The sequence below is a fragment of the Ictidomys tridecemlineatus genome, chromosome 5 (assembly GCF_052094955.1).
Source record: "Ictidomys tridecemlineatus isolate mIctTri1 chromosome 5, mIctTri1.hap1, whole genome shotgun sequence".
NCBI lineage: Eukaryota > Metazoa > Chordata > Mammalia > Rodentia > Sciuridae > Ictidomys > Ictidomys tridecemlineatus.
Genome location: NC_135481.1, coordinates 193,422,471 through 193,445,533, shown reverse-complemented (window position 1 = coordinate 193,445,533; position 23,063 = coordinate 193,422,471). Strand labels below are relative to the sequence as shown.

Genomic DNA, 23,063 nt, shown 5'->3' with positions numbered 1-23,063 from the left:
TTTATTCTCCGCAGAGATGTCCTTTCTGCCTCCTCCTCCTGTGGTGGTGCTCCTCTTGTGCTGAGCACTTGGAAGACGCCCCGAAGCTTCCTAGGAAGGAAGGGGGGTCAGGAGGGGTTTCCGGCTCAGGCCTCTCCACTCCCTCTGCAGTGCCCTTGTTCTCTCCTAGATCTGCCTCCCCTGCCCTGCACTTCCTGCCGTCCCACTTTTTGTCTCAGCCTGTTCTTTTCCTCTTTTTGTCCATATTTTCTCAACTTGTTCTACTCTCAGAAGCTTCTCTCCAGTGTGGGGCTTTGTCCTAGGACGCATTTGGTGTTGTTCTGAGCATCCCCTTGGGCCTGGGGTGGAGCGCCACTGCTTTCGCCCTGTCACCTGCCTCCTACAGCCACAGTGGTTTTTCAGAAGTGCACATCTGGTTGGGTTATTCTCCTGCTTTCCAAGTCTGTCTGTCGTGATGGGCAAAAGGTGTGACATACACAGTCGAAGGGGAGAGATACAGAATGTCCATGCACTTCTGCCCAATTCAATTCACTCAAAACAACTTCACTCTATAGGTTTTTAATCAAGAAAATGATGCGAGGCACTGCAGTAGCCATAATCAATTCTCAGCACACAGTTCTAGACTGATCAGTTCTAGGCACTGGAAACACTGAATCATGACAGGCTCATGACAGACATCCCTCTGCATGCTAAGCTCAGGTGTCAATCAGAAGTCTCCAGCCTTAGGCTCCGAGTCCAGCAGATGCCACTCACTCAGACGGCGGTCATCACATCAGGCACCAAGGCAGGCTTCTCCTGGGTGGAGCTGACGGCTGGTGGAGGAGAGTGTCCTAGGGAGAAGTCCTCTTCTCACCAGGGTCAAGGTGTGGCCGTAGTTTGAGTGGTGCGGAAGATGCAGAGGATCAGGCAAACAAATAAACAAAATAAGAAGAGTTAGATGTCAGTCCAGGTCCTCATCAGGCTCTCCGACAGGAGGGCATCAGTGCTGGCTGGCTGAAGGTCCGTTCATTAGCTCCATCATTTATTCTAAATGTTGGGGCTTCTGACCCCTCTTCAGTCCCTATCAGCTGCTACCAGATTTCTCCGTGAAGTCATTTGCCCTGAGGAAAGCATCTGGTCTGGAGGTCCCCACCCTGGTTTTCTTGCCTGTTCCCCTATGGGTGAGCGCAGCATGCCAGAGGCCTCACTCCGAGTTTGTCAGGTGGGGAGGAGTGAGGTCTTTGTGCCTGAGGGCCTACTGGAGGGCTTGTGGGTGTGCCTGGTGAGACTGCAGGTTTCGAACTGGGGTTGTAAATTGGAGTTGCTTAGGCTCAGGCCTGCGGCCAGCCTCACCCTGCCCTAAGACTCTGCTTTAGGAAACCTTCACCTGCACTGAAGTAGAGCCCTCAGCACCAGCAAAGCACCAGCAGCCCTGCACACCCCGCGGCACTCGGCAGTTTCAGTCATTAGAGACGCACCCCCTGTCTCCCTCTGTACCCCACCCGTCACCCCCTCCTAGTTTTATTTTGTTTTGAAATAAATCCTAGCACCATAACAATACCTTTTTACCAAAGAAGAAAAAATCAGATGTTCTGGGACAGAGGAGCCATGGCCACGTCTAGTGTGGCCTCGGGGAGGGTGAAATCTCCAGAACAGAAGATGCTACTGCCCAGGTGCCCCTCAGCTGGCAACGCCCTCAACGTCCAGCCTTTGGGCAACAGGTGGCCTCTCAGAATGGCTGTGGTCACTGGCACCGCTGGCCCCACGCCCGATGGGATGCTCAGAACAACAGCCCAAATGCGTCCTAGGACAAAGCCTCTCCTAGGCACAGTGCTGATGAGGCCGTGCTCCAAGCAGAGAGCTCAGGTGGGTCTTGGCCGTGCCTTTCTGCCACTCGGGAGTGCTGTGTGCTGTGCTGGCACTGTTGTAGGGACGAACGAGGCAGGCACCGAAGACAGCAGGGGACAGTTTTATTTGGCTGCAGCCAGGCTCAGAGGGCACAGCCTTTGCTGTGATCAGTCAATCCCCTGAACCCCGAGTCCAGGGAGTTTCAGAGTTTTATACCCAGCATGCAAGGGGAGGGGCTCAGACGCCCACAGTCTGCAGAAGTTCGCATCAAAGCAGCTTTTTCTTTCACTGTTCTGGGCAGGTTAACTCTTCAAGGACAGCACCTGAGAAGGGGAGAGCCTCTTCTCCCCTCTTTCCTCCCCCGCCTGCTGTTACCATGGAGCCCATTTGTAACTTATCTTAAAAATGTAGACATCTCCGTGAAGCCCAGCTCAAGGCCAGAGGCCTTGTTTGCACATTTCTACAAACTACTCTACTGGATACATGTTTGTGAAAAACTAGTAAGGGGTGTCCAGCACCTGGAGTGCCGGTGTCTTCCCGGCCAGTGGCCAAGTAAACAGGGTGACACGAAAATAGGAAGTTTATCTACATTGGACTCTTTCGCAGAGACTCTTTTGCTGACAGTCCTAAAATCAGCCATGGTGAAGGGGGCTTTTCTGTGGAGAAAGAGGGTGCCACTTCAGGACCTGTCAGCCATGCCTGAGGGCTCCCCCCAAAATCTTACTCGTGTCCATCTGTGGGCCTGCTCCTCCCCTAGTTTACAGAGAAGCTGTGGGGGCCTATATCCCATGTCACATGGAACATGGCCTTCTCCAGAATTGGGCCTTGTCAGAAGATGCTGCTGCTTTCAGGAGAAGCAGAGGGGAAGGGGCACATTCTTCCGAGAATCTGTTCTCTCACACCCAGCATTCCCTGGATGTCATAACAGGAAATTGCTCATTGCCCAAATGGCCCCTGAGCCTTCTGTCAAGAGGTCACGGAGGTGGCGCTGTCCGAGTGGGCGTGGTCACTGGCACTTTCCTGTGCACATAGTATTTTTCCTCACTGCCAGCCTCATGCCGTGTGTTTCCTTAATCCAAATCCACAGCTGTCACCTGGATTCTTTGTGACCTTTTAGGACACTTATCCAGTGACTGCTTGCTATTGGGGCAGGGGTCTCATTTGGCCCCTTCTGGAAAGGATGTCCCCCAGCCCCGGGAGCAGAGGCAGGAGGCTCAGCAGCTGTGTGTGCCTGGTGCCCCCTCGGAGCCTGGCCATGCACCTGGGTCCCCGACGGGGAAGCGCCTGGCCAGAGTGGCACGACCTGCGTCCTGCCATCGATGCCAGCCCAAGCCTGCAAGGCCAGCGGTGGGGGCTGTGTCCTAGGAGCTCTCTGGCCCCGCCCAGACGGGGCTGCTGGGTGGCTACGGGCTCTGAGCTCTGCTTTCGTTTTTACTGCCGGCCTCCGCTGCCTTCCCGGAGAACACGCCCCTCCCGGTACTTTCTACTGACCTTGGTGGCCACAGCAACCCACCTCATTGAGGTGGGCGCTCATTGTCCAGGGACTGTACCCCGCTGACACTTGGCCTGTTGGCTTCAGCAACTTGTCACCTTAAAGCTTGTATTTAGGTGGTAATCCAGTGACTTCCCAGAGTTTTGCAGCTTTGGCTTTTTACCTAGTCTGTCCTCTAATGGACGCATCTGAAGTCTGGTGCTGTTTACTCTGAGCACTCCTGGGAGGCTGATGGTTCAGTAGGACGGGAAACCACTGGGTCCTAGCAGTGATCTCTTTCAACTTCATGAATTGTTGTTGCGTTAAAATGTGACTAGAGTGTTCCTAACGTTCCTGGCTCATCTGAGTCTTACAGGCTCTGGGGACTTGTTTTTTTGCTGGCCTGCCTCAGATGGCTCATCTCCTGAGCTCTGGAGGGAGAGTGTGCCATAGCTCTGACTTCCCTGAAGGATGTTACCTCTCCAGGGCCCTGGTTACCTATTGACAGTAGTATTCCAGCAGCATGTCGGGATCGAGTTCCTCTGTAGTTCAGCCCTGGCGTTGATATCGAGCACACCCTCCTGAGGAAGGATCTGGCGTCTGTTAGCTTTCAGACGCTTCAACAAATTGATCATATGTTGTTAGCAGAGGTTTACCGCCTGCCTCTGTTGGGCAGATAATGTATTTTTTATGTATTCAGTTTTAAGAGGGCAGACCCCAGAAGTTGAGCAGCTGTTCCCCAAGGCTGTGACTAGAGGGCAAAGGGACAGAACCCTTAAAAATGCCCATTTTAATGGTCGTGCCGCACATCTATTATCCCAGCAGCTCAGGAGGCTGAGACAGGAGGATTGTCAGTTCAAAGCCAGCCTCAGCAACTCAGTGAGACCCTGTCTCTAAATAAAATACAAAAAAGGACTGGGGATGGGCTCAGAGGTCGTGTGCCCCTGATTTTAATCCCCATATAACGCCCCCCCCAGCCCCTGTCAAAAACGGTACCCATTTTTTTTAAGTTGGACATGATATCTTTAATTAATTAATTAAATTTTTATGTGATGCTGAAGATCGAATTCATACCTTGAGCGTCTACCACTGAGCTACAACCCCAGCCCAAAAGATGCCCCATTTAATTAAACATGTTGCAGAGGTGGTGAGGTGTGCTAACATGCTGAGATTTTGCTGTTTTATGCTGGGTATTATTTGAAGGAGTTACTTCAAATAATATCAATTAAATTTACTTAATAAAATTTGCTTCCCTTGAGGTCAAAGGTAAGGTAACTGTAATGGAGAACTCTGCTTTTTTTTTTTTCCAAGAACTGCTTATGAACAAGATGAACAGAAATGACTTAATGTCTCTAATATTTTCTTGAATTTTCCTGCAAGCTATACACAGAGTAAAATATGCCAGATAAACTTGGGTCCGCCTTTGTTCCAGAGCCTTACAGGAAGAAGAACAAAATAACAATGTTCATTTTTAAGAACAGCGATGCTATTGTAGCTTTTTAAAATTCCTTGCCTTTTAATCTCTTGGGTTCCTCTTGACCTTTAGTTTGCTAAATGGTTGCAGACATGAACTGAGACGCACCATTGTCTTCTCTGATTGTGAGGTCTGTGCGTCTCTGACAGCGATTTGTGCCTTCTGGGAAGAGCAGAGCAGCCGGGCGCCCACTGCTACTATCTGAACCTAGGGAAGAAGCAGGAGGACCCTTGTGAGCTGTGATACGGTCAGGCTCCAAGGTGGCAGGGGAGAGGAGGCCTTCAGCTGACCTCCCCAGCTGCCCGCTGTAGCGCAGGACCTGCAGGCGGTTGTGGTTCAGGCAGAAGTGAGAGCTGCAGAAGGAACACAGCTCCGCGGGAGTTAAGGTTCAACGTGTGAGGAAATAAAAGGTGACCTCTTCGTCCAGAGGAAGACTGTCGACCTCTCCGTGCAGTACAGGAGCTTGAGGAGGAGGGCTCGGTGGGTGGGAATCCATACACATTTTAAACTTTTTATTACACAGGCAAAGCATATTCACTATTAAAAAAATTGAAAAATAATAGAAGATAAAAATTGCCCAGGTAGCACTCCCAGCTCTGTCGTCACTGCGTCATCCACGGCTTTGTGATTCTCTTTCCTCCCACGCTGCAGTTTAATTTCCCATACCTGAGATGTTTTTAATGTGCAGGTAACTTAGGGAAGTGGTTTCCAACCAAAACAGTTGATGACTTTAAAATATGTAAAGATCTTATTTGATTAAGACTAACACTAATATTCCAAAAGACTAGCAGGGACAGATGCTCCATGTGCACCACCCCGTAGACGTCACACCTCACTGTGAGCCAGCCAGGTTGAGCCTCTTCCTGTGCATAAATCAGCTGTTAGAAGGAACCGACCTTTCTTTTATCGTTATCTGTTATTTGATTGCTATATTTCGAGGTAGAATGATCAAGATTTAAATTAAAACATGCAGAAATTATTTTTCTTTTCAAGGACAGACTTTGAAAAGACAATATAAGGGAAGGTATTTATGAGCTTGGGCTAGGTGCTATTAAATAAAATATCTCCAAAAAGCTCTGAAGAAAAAGACTGATGCATCGAACTACATTTAAATAAGAAGGGTTGGTCATCAAAAGACACATTAGTTAGGTTGCTTGCAGAAGTAGTCACAGACCTCCCACCCTGTCTGCCTGCTCCTTTGAGTGTGAGTGCCTTGAAGAGGTGGGGTCTCTCTCTGCATTGAATCTGTGACTTGGTTGGCCAATGTTCTGTTGGGATCATGACCTAGGCAGAGTCCCAGAAGGGCACTGGATAGTGTGGCCGCCCTATCTTGCTCCTCTTGAGGGTTTTGCAGGAGTTGCCTTGTGAGTGAGCCTGCTGGGTGATGGGCAGCCTGTGGCCCAGACACCACTAGAGCCCTCGCTGACAGCCAGGTATGTGGGCAAGCCCCACCTCAGGTATGTGGGCGAGGCCACTGGGCCACTCGCATTACATTCCAGCTCCAGGCCACCCTGGCCGAACAGCCCAGACGGCACCTGACACAGTCACGAGCATGTGGGGTCGCAGTTATGAGCGGCTGTGTTTCCGGGTAGTTTGATACACGCCACAAGCTAACCCGGAAAGATATTTGTAATACGTCTGACTGTCAAAAGACGTGCCCAAAATACATAAGAAGCACTGAGCACCCTTAAGAAAAATGCAGACAACCTAATTTAAAAATGGGCAAAGGCAACACATGGTATGATTCCAGCTGTGTGGCTTCTGGACAAGGCAAGAGCTCGGAGACCGTGAGCAGCAGTGGTCTCCAGTGGAATGGGTGCAGCAGGGCTCCTGCAGGCAGTGGGGTGTCCTGTGTGATCCAGTGGGGGTGGAACCAGAGTGACCCCCTCATGCAAACCCTCCAAGGGCTCCTGTTGCCTGTAGCAGTGACATTGTGTCCAGATGCTTTGTGACAGGTATGATGTGTGCCACTGCCATTTCTGGTTAATGGTATTAAAATGCCAGTGTTGTGAATCAGCTACTTGAAGTAACTCGATCAAATTGATCATATGTTGTTAGCAGAGGTTTACCGCCTGCCTCTGTTGGGCAGATAATGTATTTTTTATGTATTCAGTTTTAAGAGGGCAGACCCCAGAAGTTGAGCAGCTGTTCCCCAAGGCTGTGACTAGAGGGCAAAGGGACAGAACCCTTAAAAATGCCCATTTTAATGGTCGTGGCGCACATCTATTATCCCGGCAGCTCAGGAGGCTGAGACAGGAGGATTGTCAGTTCAAAGGCAGCCTCAGCAACTCAGTGAGACCCTGTCTCTAAATAAAATACAAAAAAGGACTGGGGATGTGGCTCAGAGGTCGTGTGCCCCTGAGTTCAATCCCCGTATAACACCCCCCCAGCCCCTGCCAAAAAAGGGGAGGCCGGGAGGGTGTTTCCATAGCGCGTTTTCGCTTGAGTGCGCTTGAGGGCTTTTTTGAGAAGGAATTTCAGGTATCCTGAATATTGTGTGACTTCCTAATGGTGAGAACAGTTGGAAAACTCCAGCCTGTGGGCTGAGCTGGTCTGGGCTTGGGGCGTCCCCTAGGACTTGGTGTACTGGGTGCTGAGCAGGACCGCGGGGTGTGCTCTGCCTGCCGTGTGTGCACTTTTCTCCTAAAGCCCTCAAGATCTCTGCTGCCTTCTCAACAGCACCCTAAATTAGCTTTGGTGGAGGAGCTGCATCTTATTCATGGGTTAGGGTCTAACAAAGAAAAGAAATCTGTGTGCAGACCCGGTTGTCCTTAACTTCCCACGAGGCACGCCGCCTGGGGCTGCCCGTGGCCCTTGCTTGCCTCGGCGCTGGGCCCCTCATCTGATCCCCAGGAGCGAGACGGGAGAGAGGCGCGGTGGGGTGGAGGCCATGGCCTTTGACACTCTGCCTCTGCGAGCGACCAGCTCCCTGGTGCTTGGGGAGCAGGGAGGGGAGGTTGTAGGTGATGTGTCCACTTGCTTGGGACAAGTTGTTCTGTTCCACTGTTGGTCCCCTGCGACCTTGATGCCTCGTGAGGATCTGCTTGTGCGGGCTGCCTATAGCAGTGCCTGCTCCAGAGCCGCCGTCCCAACTGCAGCATGAATTCCACGGTGGCAGGACTTTAGGCTCCTTTGTCCATCGTCACATCCGCAGGGCGTGCCCTGTCGTCAGCGCTCAGTCAGTACCTGGGTGAGTCCGAGGGACCTGAACGTGACCTCTAAACCTTGATCCATTCACCCACAGAGTCTTTGGCGAGCCACAGGAGGGGCCGGGCTTCCCCCCGTTGTCTGATTTTGTGGCTTCCCGAGTGAGCACTTCAGATGCTTTCAGGTGCTGGTCCCGACTTACTCTTTGCTCCGTCTTCATCCTGGGTCCCCTCAGGTAGCATATAGAAGAGTGTGTCGCATCTAGAAAGCACTTGGTGGAGTCCCAAGACTTTCCTAACCAAAGCCACCTTATCTCGGCGTTCTGTCTTCTCCCGTCACATTCCTAAATGGTGCACAAAGTGGCACCAGGCTCACAAGGACTGCGTCTGCTACCTCAGGGCCACTGTGGTCTGTGCTGTCTCCCTCCCTGGGATCTGGAGGGAGGAAACCCGGGTCGCTAGTCAGGTTCCAGTAAGGGAAGCTGGGCACGTTCCACTTTCAGATGTCGCCAGCCACTGTGTCCTAAGTCGGCTGTACCAGTGTCCTCTGGCAGCAGCCCAGCCCCAGGGCCTGAGGTTCTGAGCTGTCCTTATGGAAAGCAGAAGGCAAACAAAACAGAAGTGAAAGTAGATTTAATTTTTTTAGACTGTTCTCTTACAGGAATAGTTTTGCGGTTCTCAGCATTTAAAAAGATACTGGTTCCAATATGTTTTATTGACATCAGTTACTGTAAGTCTGATTCATTTTCTGCTTATTGATTTCTGCCCAAGGTGAAATTCATGACATTTAACGGAAAACATAAGTGATTTTTTGAAAAACAGACACTTATATGAAGGACTGTAAAAATAAGGTTTAAAGTCAGGGACACTTAAATAAGCAGTTTTTAAACTTCTTTGTCAATGATTCTTTCCTAATTCCACGTGTGCAGGCTCTAAGAGCCTACTGTGCTGAGCTCAGAATGGGCTCCTAAGTGCTGGCTAAGGCGCTTCCCTCTTACCTGCATCAGGGTTTCTGTCCTGACCACCATCACCCGCGCTTCCTCAGCCACGGTGTTTCCAGAGGGGTCCCCTGTGGCAGCTGGACCATTTTCAGCTAAAGCTGCCTCAGAGCTTAGGGGATCAGAGTAGCTGTTAGCACCAATGTGGAAAGTGACTTTTCTCCTAAGTTACTTCCGGTCACCACCAATTACAGCCAATTACAGCAGGCCCGTTTTTATATTTTTAAGGATTTTCTATTTTCAGGGGCTATACAGCCAGTGTTTTTTGGTACTGGGGAGGGAACCCAGGGGCACTCCACCACTGAGCTATGTCCCCAGCCCTCTTTATTTTTTGTCTTGAGACAGGGTTTCACTAAGTTGCCAAGGCCAGCCTCAAATTTATGAGTCCTATCTCAGCCTCCCACGTCACGGGCACTATAGGTGTGTGCCACTGTGCCCGGCCACAGGTTTTGAAAATTAAGTAAGTTACCACTTTGAAAACTCTGGTAAAAGTTTCCAGGCAGTGCTGTGATTTACTTTGAAGCTTCTCTGTTGTGTGCCCCCCATCTGCAGCCTCCCCTCCCCCAGGCCCTGGTGCTGATGGGTTGGGCTTGGGCGCTGCCCTCCCTGCCACGCTGCGCTGTGCCGTGGACGGGCCCTCCTGCTCCTACTCCTCCATGCCGAGCCTGGGGCAGTCCTCACGGTCACTTTCAATTCTATGTCCTCTCCCTGTGTTCAGTCTAGGGTTTATGTTCTCAGTGACTGCCAGGAGCGGGATGTAGACACCTGTAATCCCAGAGGCTGGAGGACGCCAGACACAAGTTCAAGGCCACCCTAGGCAGTTTAGCGAGACTCCCGTGCCAACCCTGTGAAGGGATTCTGCGTCCCCTCCCTCCCTCCTCCCCTGACTTGCTTTTTCCATACAGTTTTACAAATGCGTGCAACTGTTCAGTTAGTGACTTGTAATTCCATTATCTTCTAACCTTGGCCCAGGCAGCGTACAAGGTGACCCCGCGCTGTCAGGGGTGATGACATATCCTGCTGCCTGACCAGTGTTGTCCCTTCCTCGTCCTTTCTCTTTCAACTGCTATGTGAGATTCCGAAGTGCCTGGTTTATTTTTTAGCATCTATTTTTATTAAATACATCGTTACTTTAAAAGTCAAATCAGAACTGACTTCATATTAATTAGCTAAATTTTAAGCTTTATTATTTAGGCATTTTAGTTTACCTGAAAAATTAACAATATGAAGGTTATTACTACTTGTTTCCTGGGTGTTTTTTAAAATTTATTTATTGGCATGTGGTGCTGAGGATCGATCCCAGTGCCTCACATATGCCAGGTGAGCGCTCTGCCACTGAGCCATGACCCGGCCCTCCTAGGGTTTCTAAATGGGGTGTGTGTGTTGATTCGGAGGTGGGGATGGAGCCAGGGCCTCATGCGTGCTAGGCCGGGCTGTACCAGGGAGCTACCCTGCAAGGCTGATGCTTCCCTGCTAACTCCCATGTATAAAGGTGTAGCGTTGCTTTCCATCTGAAAGACATTGAACCTCTAATGGTTTTTCAGAGTATGCTTTGCTGTACAGAAATTTTATGTTCCCGTTTATAATGCGATTTACAATTAACTAAATTTGTTCAACACACATTACTTCGAGGACCTCATTTCTAAAATGCCAGGCGAGCCCAACACAGATGCCCACTGTGTATGTAACTCCTCATTCACTGGCTGGCACAGGAGTTCCGGGAGGGGCACACCTTGTGGGCTTCCTCGTTGCATTTAAAGCCGTTGCCTTCTCTGTGCTTCTCGTTTCCCTTCCGTCCAGCTCGGCCTGTCCCTGTCTGAGGACCAGCACTTGCCCTCAATACTAGGCAGTGACTCAGATGGATCAGATTCAATTGGATGGTCATTCGGGAGGTGGGGGACCTTAGAACATGTGACAGTTGCTGAGGGACTCTGTAGTTCTCTGAGTTCCAGCGAATGAGAGGTCCCCTGGAGTTTCCTCTTCCTTTAGCCTTAAATCAGGAGAGCGCGGCACTGTGCGGGGATCACCTGTCTGCTTTGCCTCCACGTCTTGGTAGCCCTCTGCGACCTCTCGCCGGGAGGCTGCGGGGGCAGCTGCCAACAGAAGCAGACCCTCGCCAGCTTCCCTCGGGGACAGTGGAGAAGGCGCGTTCGGGGCCGCATCTGCTGCACACTCTCGGGCACATTGCAGCCCCGTGACATGGACCGTGACGTGGAGCTCCTTGGTGTTGAGTCAAGGACAGCGCTTCGGGAGCCTGTGGGACCATCCTCCAGTTCAGTGCCCAGAGTCTCATGGGATGCTTTTACTCTGGGCCCGGGCCTGTGCTGGGAGGTGACAAAGGTGAGGGTCTAGGTCCTATCAGACTTCTGAGGCTGGCGGCAAGCAGCCCCTGCCTCTTCCCGGGCAAGCAGTCCTGTAATGAGGAGGAGCCTACTGCGAGGCCAGTGGCGGACACGCAGCTGCCCGGGGCGTGGAGGGCTGTCCGAGCTGGGAGGCTGCTCTCTGTCACTGAGGGGTGCGCTCCATAAAAGCAAAGCACCCCCGTGGGGTGAACCGGTGCTACGCCTGTGTATTTTCAAGAGAAACAGAAATCTCAAACAAGTGTCAGCTGTCTGCCTGGTTAGATTTGGGAGTTAATTTGGGTGACGAATGTATACACGTAAAGAAATGTGAAAATTAGTTGCTCTACTGCTCTGTCACTAGAACTTTGTCACTGAGTTGCCCCCGAGAGGTCGTCTGTAGTTACCTTAGGGAGGGAGGGGAAGTCAGGAGCGGCCACTTGGGGTTCTTCAGTGGTTTTGCTCCTTTGCCCTCTTGCCTCTGTGTAGACCTCAGTTCGGCAGGCGCTGTGTAGACTCCATTGAGTCCTTGTGACTCTCTCTGGCCCACCTCAGGCATAACTCAGGAAGAACTTGCTTTTATTCTCTCACTGGGTTAGATTCATGGGCTGATCCACATCTCTTGGAGTCCGATGCCCATACGAAATGATTTGGTGAAATTGGAGCCATTTGACCTGTAAGCTTTGACCAAACACAAACCTGCTCGGGTAGCCCAGCATCAGGCGTGCCGTCTGGGAGAGCACACGTTTGACGCCTGTTACAGGTGACGTTCGAGCCTCACGTTTCTGAAGTCTACGTAGCAAGAGCAAGGAGGGGCGGTAAGGAAGGGGGGCAGGGCATCCCGTGGTCACAGTGGTGTGTCGGTCTCCACTGGCGAGCGCGCTCGCTCGGGGTGTTCCACCCTGGAATGCGGAGCACAGGCGGATGGTCCTGACGTGGTCAGTCTGGTTCGGGGACACTGTGGAAACCGGCTCCACGGCAGGTTTGATATTTCATTTTGGGTTTGGCCACTGCATTTACCCAGCACTCATCTTCCCATCACTTTTAGGGCCTTTATTTTGTTTTCTTTATGAAGATTTTGGACACTTGGTGGATTAGGAGTATTTATTTGATCGTGGGTGGACATAATAGAAAACACTTCTAGGGGTACTGTATACTTGGGATGCAAATCTGGTGCCTTTTTCACCAGTCGGGAATCTGCCTTTTCCACAGCCGCTGGAAGCTTAGCTGCCTTCAGTAGAGTTCTAGAACACGGAAGCCTTGTTTTGCTGTAAATCTGGAAGCTTCCCAGTGGGCAGTCCACTCCAGACCACCGAGGTCTACCTGGGACTGGCCAGGTGTGTTGCATCCTGTCCTGAGACCCCAACCATGGCATTTTATCTTACTAAACAAAGTCATACTTGCACTCAGAGCATGCATGATTTTCCCCCGTGCCGCTCTAAAGTAGAGGGCCGTGAGAGCGAGTCACCCAAGAGTGATTCCTAATAAGTCATGCAGGAACTGTCCCCTTCTCACCACCTCTGATAGCATCGCCGAGCTTCAGGCTACCATCGTTTTTTGCCTGGGTGGTTACGACAGCCTCCTGACCAGGTCTTCCCTTCTGCCTCGACCCCTGCAGTCTCTTCTCAAATAGCAGCCAACAGGGATGCTGTCATTGCTGTGCGCAGAAATCCTCCATGACTTCCTTTGGTGGCTCTAAATAAAAGTCAAAATGCTTAGAATCGCTGCTGGGCGTGCTCCCTCCGCTCAGCCTGCCTCCAGGGCTTCCGCGCCCCTCACACTGGCCAAGCTTTCCTGCCTGCACCCCGTCCCCAGCACCCGGCTCTCTCCTGCCTCCACCATGTCCCTCCCACACTGTTGTGTCTGCTTGGTGTCTCTGTGACCACCGTGCTCAAGCAGTCCGCCCACCTTGCCACCCCTTCCCTGCTTGAGTTCTAAGTTAGCACTTGCCTGACCTCTGACAGACTCTGGGCCCCTCTTTTCTCGCAGTGAGTGCTTCTTCCATTTCCATGTGGCCATTTCACCGCAAGAATTCCTCCCTATTGCTAAAGGCTTCCAGTTACAATTACAGGTAGAAAACAAACTGAAGACTTGGGTTTTTATCCCTTTGGTTTATTTTGGGGCTCTGCAGATAGCATTTCCCCACAAGCTTAGCTTCTTCCACAAATGACGGGGATGGACGTGTTGGAACTGGGTCCGTTTCTTTGTTCTCAGGTGGGCTCACATCTGTCACCAGGCATTGAGGTCATTAGCTGGTCCCTCCTGAGTCAGAATCTCCTCCAGCCTTTTCATAGTTTTGTAAATAAATATTGGGGCTGGGGATGTGGCTCAAGCGGTAGGGTGCTCACCTGGCATGGGTGCGGCCCGGGTTCAATCCTCAGCACCATATAAAAATAAAATAAAGATGTTGTGTGCACCTAAAGCTAAAAAATAAATATAAATAAATAAATAAATAAATAGAGAAGCAGAACATGAGCACTCTTTCCTGGTATTGGAGTTTGAGCAGGGGTGCTTAGCCACTGAGTTACACCCCTAGCTCTTTAAATTAATCAACTAATTATCGTTATTATTATTATTTTTTTTGACGGGGACTGAGTTGCCCAGGCTGGTCTTGAACTTGTGATTCTCTTCCCTCAGTCTCTCAAGTACCTGGGTTACAGGCCTGTGCTCCCAAGTTTTTTTCCCTTCCCTTAATCCAAGTAGAATGTGCCCACGGTCCAGCCTGCAACAGTCCCAGGAGCTGGCAGTGAGGTCCCACGGTTTGCTGTGCCCCTCCACAGGCGAGTCTCTCCCCACAGGGAGCAACTTTCAACTCCTGCAGGTGCTGATTCCAGCTTGTTTGTGCCCCAGTTTTAGATGGACTGCTTACCTTTTGATTCTTTCATTAAGACGCCTGTGAAGTCCTGGATTTCATTTTCTTCCCCAGCCTTCCCTTTTGTTTATCCCTTTCTCCCCCCTGCTCTCCTCCCCCACCCTGCTCTCCCCTCTTCTCTCTCCCCTGCTCTCCTTCCCCCCCCATGCTCTCCTTTCCCCTTCCCCTCCCCCCTCTCCCCTGCTCTCCTCCCCTACTCTCCCCCTCCCCCCTGCTGTCCCCCTCCCCCTTCTGCTCTGCTCCACCCTCCCCCTCCCCCCATCTGCTCTCCTCCCCCACTCTCCCCCCCACTCTCCCCCCCACTCCTCCCAGGACTCTTCTTGATTCAGTCAATGTTTGTTGTGTGCCTGGTTTGGGGACACAAGCAGGCTCAGATATCGCTGTACCATGCTGTTTCTGTTTGGGGATTTTCTGTTAATAGCTGCTCTTTTCTTTGCGTGGTTTCCTGGTACCTGTACTAATTGTTCCCTACCTTCTCATGGCATCTCGGAATAATTTTCCAGGTGGAGTTAAGTGTATGTTTTTCTTAAACAAATTTTACCAAATTATTTCTGCGAATATCAATATCAGTATTTAAAATATCTGAGATGCTTTTACTCATTGTGCTTTTTTTTTTTAACACAATGCCTTTATTTTTTTATGTGGTGCTGAGAATCGAACCTGGGTCCCGCCCATGCTAGGGGAGTGCTCTACCGCAGAGCCACAATCCCAGCCCCGTTTTTTTGTGCTTTTTTTAAGTCTTCAGATGCTAAAGTGAAATTCGCATTCACAGAACCTCTCTGTGCAGACTGGCCCGTGTGGCTAGCGGCTGCCGTGCTGGACAGAGTGGTTCTGTGCTTTCTGTTGCAGGGTTTTCATGAGACTTCCTTTTGGAGGCTGCATCCATCTGTCTGGTCTGTGGACCTGCTACCCATAGCTGTCATCTTAAGACTTCCTTTGCTTTCTCCACCAAAGTCCCCTTTTCCTGAATTTCGTATCTTCTTGTGTCCTTCTAGTAGTTTCGCTAGGGGCAGTCACGATGGTGCCGACACCACTGTCTCTGAGTCAGACTGGCAGGAAACTCCATTTCCAGAGTTGGGTGGAAATTCCTTTGCCTCTGTGCTTAGGTTGGACGGTTTTCTGTGTCCGTCTGTCTATCTTCACCCAGGTGCAAGGACGTGCTGAGAAGGAGCGTGGGTGGTGACGTGCAGACACGCAGGGGTCGGGAGTGATTTTGTTGTCCCTTCCCATTTGTGGACTGTGGGGCTGGGGGTGCATTTCTAGGTGGGAGCTCGGTTTCCTTCAGAATCTGGAAGGCATCGGGCATTCCTGGCAGCTCTGCGTGCGTGTGCCAGTCCACAGCCATGCTGGTCACCTTCTCCTTTGAAAGTGAGCTGTTTTCTCCTCAGAAACACTGAGTGTCCTGGAGTTGCTCATTAATGTGCCTTAGGATGGGTCTGTTTTGTCTTTGTGATGAGTACTTGATAATCTGGGAAATTGCCTTCAAAATTTTTCTGATGCTTATAGTTTCACTTTGGTTTGTTTATTTTATGGATTTGTTTGTGGGGCTAGGAATCAAACTCAGGGTGCCATGCATGCTAGGATTTGTTTTTGGCTTTACTTTTTAGAGGTGTTTTCTTTACTTCTATCTGAGCCTTCAGCTGAACTTACCAATTTTGTTATTTTGTTTCTAATTCCAAGAGAAAATTTTGTTTCTATAATATTCTGTTCTTAATTTATAGATAGGTCTTTTCTTATCGTTCTGACCATATTGGTAACATATTCTAAAATTGTTTTGTAGTTGTAAAGGGGCAGAAAGCCTTTATGTCCACGTGGTGCTGAGGCTGGAACCCAGCCCCGCCCCGCCCCGCCCTTGGTCACGCAGTTTGTTTCATCCGAGGGGCTTTTTTCCTGGTTTTTGCCTTTTTCTTAGAAACTGTCCTGTCACATCTTGTCGTCAGTGTTGTCTGCGTGTGAGGGAGTACGGGTAGATGGGGAGCCCCAGCAGGTGGCGCGGTCACAGGCCTGGGCTTGCACAGCTGTGGGGGGATCTGGTCCCAGCCTCTGGCCTGGAGGGGAGGGGCCGCCAGCGGTGTGCAGCTGTTTTTTGAGGGAAGGACAGTTCCGGTGTGCAGCTTGCAGGGTGTCCCTCACCCCCTGGCTTGGGCGGGGCATCTCCCCCTTCACTGTGCCAGTTCAGCTCCAGTTTACGTTTTCCAGAAAACAGACTGGGGACAGCCCCGGCTGCCCGGCTGCTGATGTGTCGGTGGCTCTCCCAGGTAGTGGCGCTCCTAACAGCCTGACTTCAGCTTCCAGAATCCTGTCACCATTGTCTCACTGGCTGCTGTCCACTGTGGGTTTGTCTTTCTTTTTTTTTTGAATTGTGGTAAAACCTACAAAATTTAGAGTCTACCGCTTTAACCGTCTTTGCAGGTACAGGCGAGAGGCCGTGAGCGCAGCCAGGCTGTGTGGGGTTCTGGGCAGTTCTAGAACAGACGCACCTGTGATGGATGGCCGTGCGCTTGGGGGAGCACGAGCAGGGAACGGGGTGGCCTGTGTCGTCCTGGAGCAGGGCCAGGAGGGTCTCTTGGATCCTGGAGGGAGGCGGCTCCCCCCTTAGTGGGAGAGCAGGGATTTGGCTGGCGTGCGTGTCCTTTTGGGAAAGGCTCCGTTGGAACTTGAGGCCTGGCGTTCCACGCTCCTGGAGATCTGCCTGCCCACCGTGTCCTCCAGCGTCTGTTGTTCCTCCCACTGCCCACTCGCTGTTCCTGGCACAGGATGACGCCGCAGCCTTTGCCCGCTGGGTGTTCCTGAGTGAAGTGAACGCCCCCCACCTCTGTCTCTGCCTCCGTCCTCATCATCCTCATCTGTGGCTCCCAGCCAAGTCACTGCCTCCCACCCCAGACCTGGGCTCGGTCCTCCTGTTTTCCTCCTGGAACCTTGAACACATCTCTGAGCTATCACCCCGCCCTTCCCACACAGCCTGGCCCTCTGCAGTGTCTGTGCCTGGCACGCCGGCCGCAGGTAGATGTCCTGGTGGATGCACAGTGCCAAAGATTTCAAGAGAGCTCTTTATCCTTTTTTGTAGGACATCCGACATGAAGCCAGTGACTTCCCCTGTAGAGTGGCGAAGCTTCCTAAGAACAAAAACCGAAACAGGTACCGAGATGTCAGTCCCTGTAAGTATCCACCCGCAGGCCGCTTCCCCTCCTCCTGCAGGGCCTGTGGGTCAGCTTGCTGTTCGCCCCGAGGCTTGCAATATATCGATTGTAGACTTGATTGTTTGCTGTAATAGGGACATTGGAGACTTATAGTAATGGTTCATTTTTCCAGCATTGTAGAGGGAAGGTTTCAGTTTCTGGAAAATTCAGCAAACAGTTCAAAGCACTTTTTTTTAGCTTGACTGTTTTGTAATGAATCATTTTCCTACCAGCTGAAGCAGAGCGGAGCAGGCCTAATGGAACCTTTCTGGTGACTCAGCAGCAGTATTATTAGCCCAGCCTCATGTTGAACCACAGGAGTGCCCCACACAGGCAGTCGGGTGGGGGCTGTGGATCCGCCTCTAATTGTGCATCGCACCCCTCCAGCCCTGCCACGTCTCTGCCACCACTGCTGCTCCCTCGTACAGTGTGGGTGCGCCTGCTGGCCTCGGCACCCTCCTGCCTCTGAGCGACTGGCACCCAGGATGCCAATATCTTGAAAATAAATAACTGAACTTGTTAGAATTTGTGCAAAACAAGGAAAACCAGAGCTGATTTCAAGACCTGGGCCTAGAGGAGACAGTCAAACTAAAAAAAAGTGCTTTGAACTGTTTGCTGACCTCGGCAGCCGTCACCCTGCACGGGGTCTGCAGACCCTGGAGGGGGCTCAGAAGGGTGATGGCTGCCGGGGTCTCGGCAGCGCTCAGGTTCCGGGACCTAGAATTGGTGAGGAGCACGTGCCTCCTGGCCACTGCACGGTCCCCTGCTGGCTTTGCATCTCACTCTGCCACCGAGGACTGTGTGGCTCCGGCAGCTGGCTTTCTTCTCTGACTGCCAGTAAGACAGGGGTCACCCTTACCTGTGGGAGTGTGTGACGATGGGATGAAACGCACTGGCCGCTTAGCCCAGGGCCTGCTCAGGCGTAGAAAGCACTTGGTAAATATCAGCCGAGGCGGAGACCGCCGCCACCAGGACATCTGAAGTGCAGTCCTGGGTCCTCAGGTGCCACGGTGGTACCCGAGCACCGGATGCTCTTGTTTTAGCATGTCTAGACCCAGGCACTGCATAAGTATTTATTTAAAAAAAAAAAATGAATAAGAACAAAAAACCTTGTTGATGCCGCTGTGAAGCCCTGCTCAGAAACTTCTGGAGAGCTGGTTGAGTGGACGGCACAGTGAGGGTTCACCTCTTTCCTTTGGTGCCAGGTTCCCCTGGGTCGCTAGCTTTTGCCGTACTTGCTCTGAACCAGGGAGCGATGTTGTCTGTGATATTCATTGGCTACATTTTTACCTCTTATCTAAATGGTTTAAGAACCAGTTTCCAATATTTAACATATTCTTCCTGGGAGGTAATTCCTGAACTTTTTCACCCAACCTCATTCCTCCTGTCCTCCTTTCCTCCCCCACCTCACCTTCCAGTAGAAAAAGTAATTTGCTGTTCACATTAGGGGGAAAGGGGGCATGAGTCCAGGTGGAAGGGGACCTGCCACCTGGCTCAAGATGCTGATAGTGTCAAGAGCACTCTTCTGCACCAGCAGCTGAGCTCAGCTCTGCACTCACATGCCCTGGTCACCTCTTCCCGAAGTACTCTTGTTAGCCTTGCACTTGGCAAGTGAGAATACAAGGCCCAGGGGACCAGTTGTCACCCAGGGCCACCTGGTGTGGTCTGAGTCCACCAGCCCAGGAGTGCCAGTCACACGATTGGTTTTGAGATCTTTTATTTCCATGATCCACTGAGAATTACCCAAGTGTCGCAGTTTGTACCAGCCCTCGCCCTCGTGGTCCAGCGGTGGCCAGGGCTCAGGCTCCCCTCTCTCGGGAGCCCTTCTCAGAACAAAAGCCACAAGCCACTCACCCTCCCTGTAATTCTGCGTCTCCTGTTGGCCTCAGAGAGAATGTGCTATTTAGGGGTGGTCACCTGGGTTCATTGTCCCTTATGCTGTGCCAGGAATGCAAGTACCCACCTGCTCCCGTGGACCAGCATGATAAGGAGAGTGGCCCTCAGGGTGGCGCTGCTCTCGTGACAATCATGATGAAAGAAAGTGGCGTTGGTTTCCAATAACCTGGGGTAGAAATTCCAAATGAGTTTATTTTTAAAAACTAATCTAAAAGTTACATTTCTATATTGGTAGTGTTTTGGGTTTGGAGTTTTTTTTCCAGCCAAATTCTCTTTTTAAAGTCTTTGATGATGACATTTGAAAGGCCTGAATTGTTTAAGTTAATTATACTTGAACTTAAAAAAAAAAAAAAAAAAACTTAGATAAAAGAATCCCAGGTATGCCTCCATGGCGCTGGGTGACGGGCCATCAAGTCTCATGCCTGTGGACACAGTTGGGTGGAGGCGCGGTCACAGCCTTCCTGCTGCTGTCGCTCACTGTGCCGGCGACAGCTGGGAGGGCTGCGTGGGATTTTTTGGTAAATTTTGTTCCCTTTCAAAGATTAAAGCCACGAGGGGCTGGGGCTGGGGCTGGGGCTGAGCACTGTCTGGCACGTGCGAGGCCCTGGGTTTGATCTTCAGCACCACAGAAAATAAATAAAGAAAACAAAGGTATCATGTCCATCTATTAAAAAAAAAAAAAGATTAAAGCTGCTGTGTTTTTTACCCTGTAGAAGTTTGTTAAGCATTAGAAAATGGCTCCTTTGGTGGCCCAGTGTGGCCCTCCAGGTTTGGGGAGTGTGATGCTGTCACAGGAGGGAGGACTAGAGCAGACCCTGGGCTGGGGCCTGTGCAGGGCCTCGTGTGGCCCGTCACTGCTCCCTCGGAGCTGCAGACGCTCAGAGAAGCCTTTTGCAGATGCCAGTCGCCCACACAGACGGCAGGCAGCACCCGCCAGCCCTGGGCTCCCCTCTCTGCTGTGGGGTGCACGGCTGTGTGGACATCTCACCCCCAGATGGACTGGGTTCTGTTTGCCTTTCAGTTGACCACAGTCGGATCAAGCTGCACCAGGAGGAGAACGACTACATCAACGCTAGTTTGATAACAATGGAGGAAGCCCAGAGGAGTTACATTCTCACCCAGGTAAACAGGTTGTCTGGGATTTTTTTAACCTTAACTTAAAAGAGTTTGTGCCTAAACAAAGCCTGCCATGTTGTCTAGAAGTTCAGGTGTTTAATAAACCAACGAGCAAAATAGGAAAAACATCCTCCTGTGAAGATTCAGCCTGTTGTGACCCTGCTCTGTTCCGGAAGGCACAGAGAAGCGGCCGTAGGTTGGCAGCAGCCTGGGGACGGGCAATGGCGCACGGCCTGGAAGGGCCTGTACCGTGCTGATTCTCGAGGACTCACCTCAGCGCCAAGCACCTCTGCAAGAGGGTGGCAGGAGGCTAGTCACCTCTGTCCCAAGAGCCATGCGGAACTCCTCACCATGGCCCCTCTTTTGGCCCCGAGAAAAGTGTCATTAGAGAACAGGGACAGACGTGAATAGTCACTGAAAACCCCCACCAGCTTTTGGCGTCTTCATGGGAGAAGAGCGCGGTGGTTTAAAGATTAACCGCGCCTCGTAAACACTTGGTGGTTTGTGACCCCAAGACCACAAGTATCTAGACCGGGTAAAGCCGACTCTTTATTCTTACTGATTAATCAACTAATGAAGTTATTCGCTGTTCTCCGTATTGCCATGTTACCTGAGGCTGGCCTAAAGAGTCTGAAGTTCCCCATTGATTTTTCTCCTGATGGTCACTTCTCGCTTGTCGGGCTTCTGTGGGATGATGGAGCACCTTCTGCTTGCTGTGTAAAAATGGAAGTGCTGGCAAAGCCGGAAGCCTTGGGAACAAAGGCTGCTTTGGACAGGGACCTGGGCCAGGGCGTATGTGTCACTGGCCCTTCTCGCTCCCTTCTTGTCCCACCTGTTCCTCCCCACCCGTGACCCATGCCTCCCAGTCAGCGTGGGGTCCTTCAGCTTGGCCAGCGCGGCCGCAGGGCGTGGAGTGAGTTCCTGGCTTGTGCACCAGCCGCCCCCAGGCGCCAGCCCCTGCTCCTCCCACACCTCTGGGTGTCGAGCTGGGCTTCTGGGAACAGGGCCCTGGGACGGTGGGGCCTGCCTGCTGGGGGCCGGGGTTGAGGCCCAGGACCTCTCCAGGGCTTCTCCTGTGAGAGGTCTCCTTGCTGAGGTCAGGAAGCACTTTAGTCCCCCATTCTAGGGCGTGTAGGGTCAGCTTGAGCACTGAAGGGTTTCTCGTGCTGTCCCCCCACCCCCTGCCCTCGCAGTTGTTGGAACCCGTGACATTCCGCCAGTCCTGTTGGTGGGCCCACTGATGTCGGTGAGCTGCTCACGCGTCCCCTTGCCCTGGGGTTTTCAGAAGGAATCAAAACAGCCTCCCGCACAGTGGCCCTCCCAGACAGTGTGGCTGGGACCTTCCCCAAGCCAGACTCAGGGCATGAGAGGGTGGCCAGCCAGGGCTGTGCTTGCAGGAGCTGCGTTTGTTAGCTGGGGGAGGGTGGCCTGTGTGAAGGCCTGTGCTGGCCAGAGCTGAGCTGGGGAAGGAGGGACTTGTTGAGGGCAGGCCGCTGCAGAAGAGAGGGCGGGCGGAGGAGTCAGGCAGCTGCGGGGACTCCAGCGGGTGGGCAGAGCACTCTTGGAGAGACGGTGCTGGCCCCAGGGAGCAGCTTGCCCTGGTGGGTGGCGCTGGTGACGGTCCTCCCAGGCAATGCTGCATCCTGGAACACTGGTGCCAACTGGGCGGCGGGCTGTAGCCAAATAGGCCAGCTGCTCCGCAGGCGTCCCTGTGCCCACCTGCATGACCATCTGGGTATCCACATTCCTGTGTTCCTTGGTCCAGGAGTGAAGGCCGAGTGTGGTCAGGTCTGGGTGATGGTAGGAGTGGGGCTTCCCTCTGCTGGGTGCCCCCGAGCGTGGGCTCAGTCCTTGGTGGCTGTGAACATGCCCTGGGACGAGGAGCTGTTTACACTCAAGGGAGATAGAGGGGGACGGAGGCACCTGCCTGAGGTCACAAGGTGATAAACGATTGGAAGAGTCACAGTTGGTCACACTTTTGCTGCCTCTCACTGCCTCGAGAGTTTTGTCCCACGTCCCACCTGCCCTTGGCGAGGAGCCCGGGAGCCCCTCAGCCAGCCCAAGCCAGGAAGCCCGTTGGCAGCCTGTATTGGGGTGCGCCACTGAGGTTGACACAGGCCTGTGACAGCTGCCCACCAGGCTAGGAGGGCAGTCCTGTTCCTGCCTTAGCCTCCATTCTGCCTGGGCTGGGAGACCTGAGGGTGCCCCCGACTGCTGACTGTCACAGGTAAGCCCATGCTGTGGTGTCCCCGCGTCACCGTGTCTGGTCTTGTGTGCTTGCAGGGTCCTTTGCCTAATACGTGTGGGCACTTCTGGGAGATGGTGTGGGAACAGAAGAGCAGGGGTGTGGTCATGCTCAACCGCGTAATGGAGAAGGGCTCGGTAAGTCGCACGCTGCTTCCTCTTGATGTCACGGTCCGTTGGTCCTGATTTATTTTTACTTTAAATTACGTTTGTAGTTCCTTTGCATAGCATATTTGTCATTTAAAAAAATCATAGAAGCGACATATAAAGACCCATTTGTTGTAAGCAATCAGTTTCCTGAACGGAGAGGGAGAGGAGCCAGCCTGCCGTGGCTGGTCCCCGCTGGTGGGCTGCTCGCTCCATGCGGGGCTCCTCGTCCCCTGCTGTGGAGCCGGGTGAGCGCCGCCGTTCTTGACAAGCAGCTTTCGGTGCGTGTTCATGGAGCCTGCCTCCCGGCTGGTCAGAGAGCCTCCTGTGGACATGCAGAGGTGGCTGCGGAGC

At 52.2% G+C, this 23,063-nt stretch overlaps 1 protein-coding gene and 2 long non-coding RNA genes across 11 annotated transcripts in view; 1 reads left to right on the top strand and 2 right to left on the bottom strand.

Annotated features, from left to right (window-relative positions):
- The window catches only part of Ptpn1 (protein tyrosine phosphatase non-receptor type 1), a 105,019-nt gene that overhangs the window by 20,599 nt on the left and 61,357 nt on the right, over positions 1–23,063 (top strand). For 7 of the 9 annotated variants that reach the window (XR_013439809.1, XR_013439808.1, XR_013439807.1 and 4 more), the window contains exons 1-3: positions 17,201–17,285; positions 20,224–20,324; positions 22,602–22,700. Coding sequence is in view for 6 of the 9 variants with exons in the window: in XM_078051925.1 (XP_077908051.1) it covers positions 20,289–20,324; positions 22,602–22,700 (135 nt within the window). In the remaining 3 variants the exon portion in view is untranslated. Of the gene's footprint in view, positions 1–17,194; positions 17,286–20,223; positions 20,325–22,601; positions 22,701–23,063 lie in introns of those variants that run through there. The other 2 variants (XM_078051926.1, XM_078051923.1) reach the window with 2 other exon arrangements.
- LOC144378177 (uncharacterized) lies at positions 543–3,647 on the bottom strand. Its single transcript, XR_013439811.1, has 2 exons — positions 3,319–3,647; positions 543–845 (listed from the first exon to the last, which is right to left on the bottom strand). It is a non-coding gene; the product is annotated as an uncharacterized LOC144378177 (long non-coding RNA).
- On the bottom strand, positions 14,716–22,620 carry LOC144378178 (uncharacterized). Its single transcript, XR_013439812.1, has 2 exons — positions 20,929–22,620; positions 14,716–19,368 (listed from the first exon to the last, which is right to left on the bottom strand). It is a non-coding gene; the product is annotated as an uncharacterized LOC144378178 (long non-coding RNA).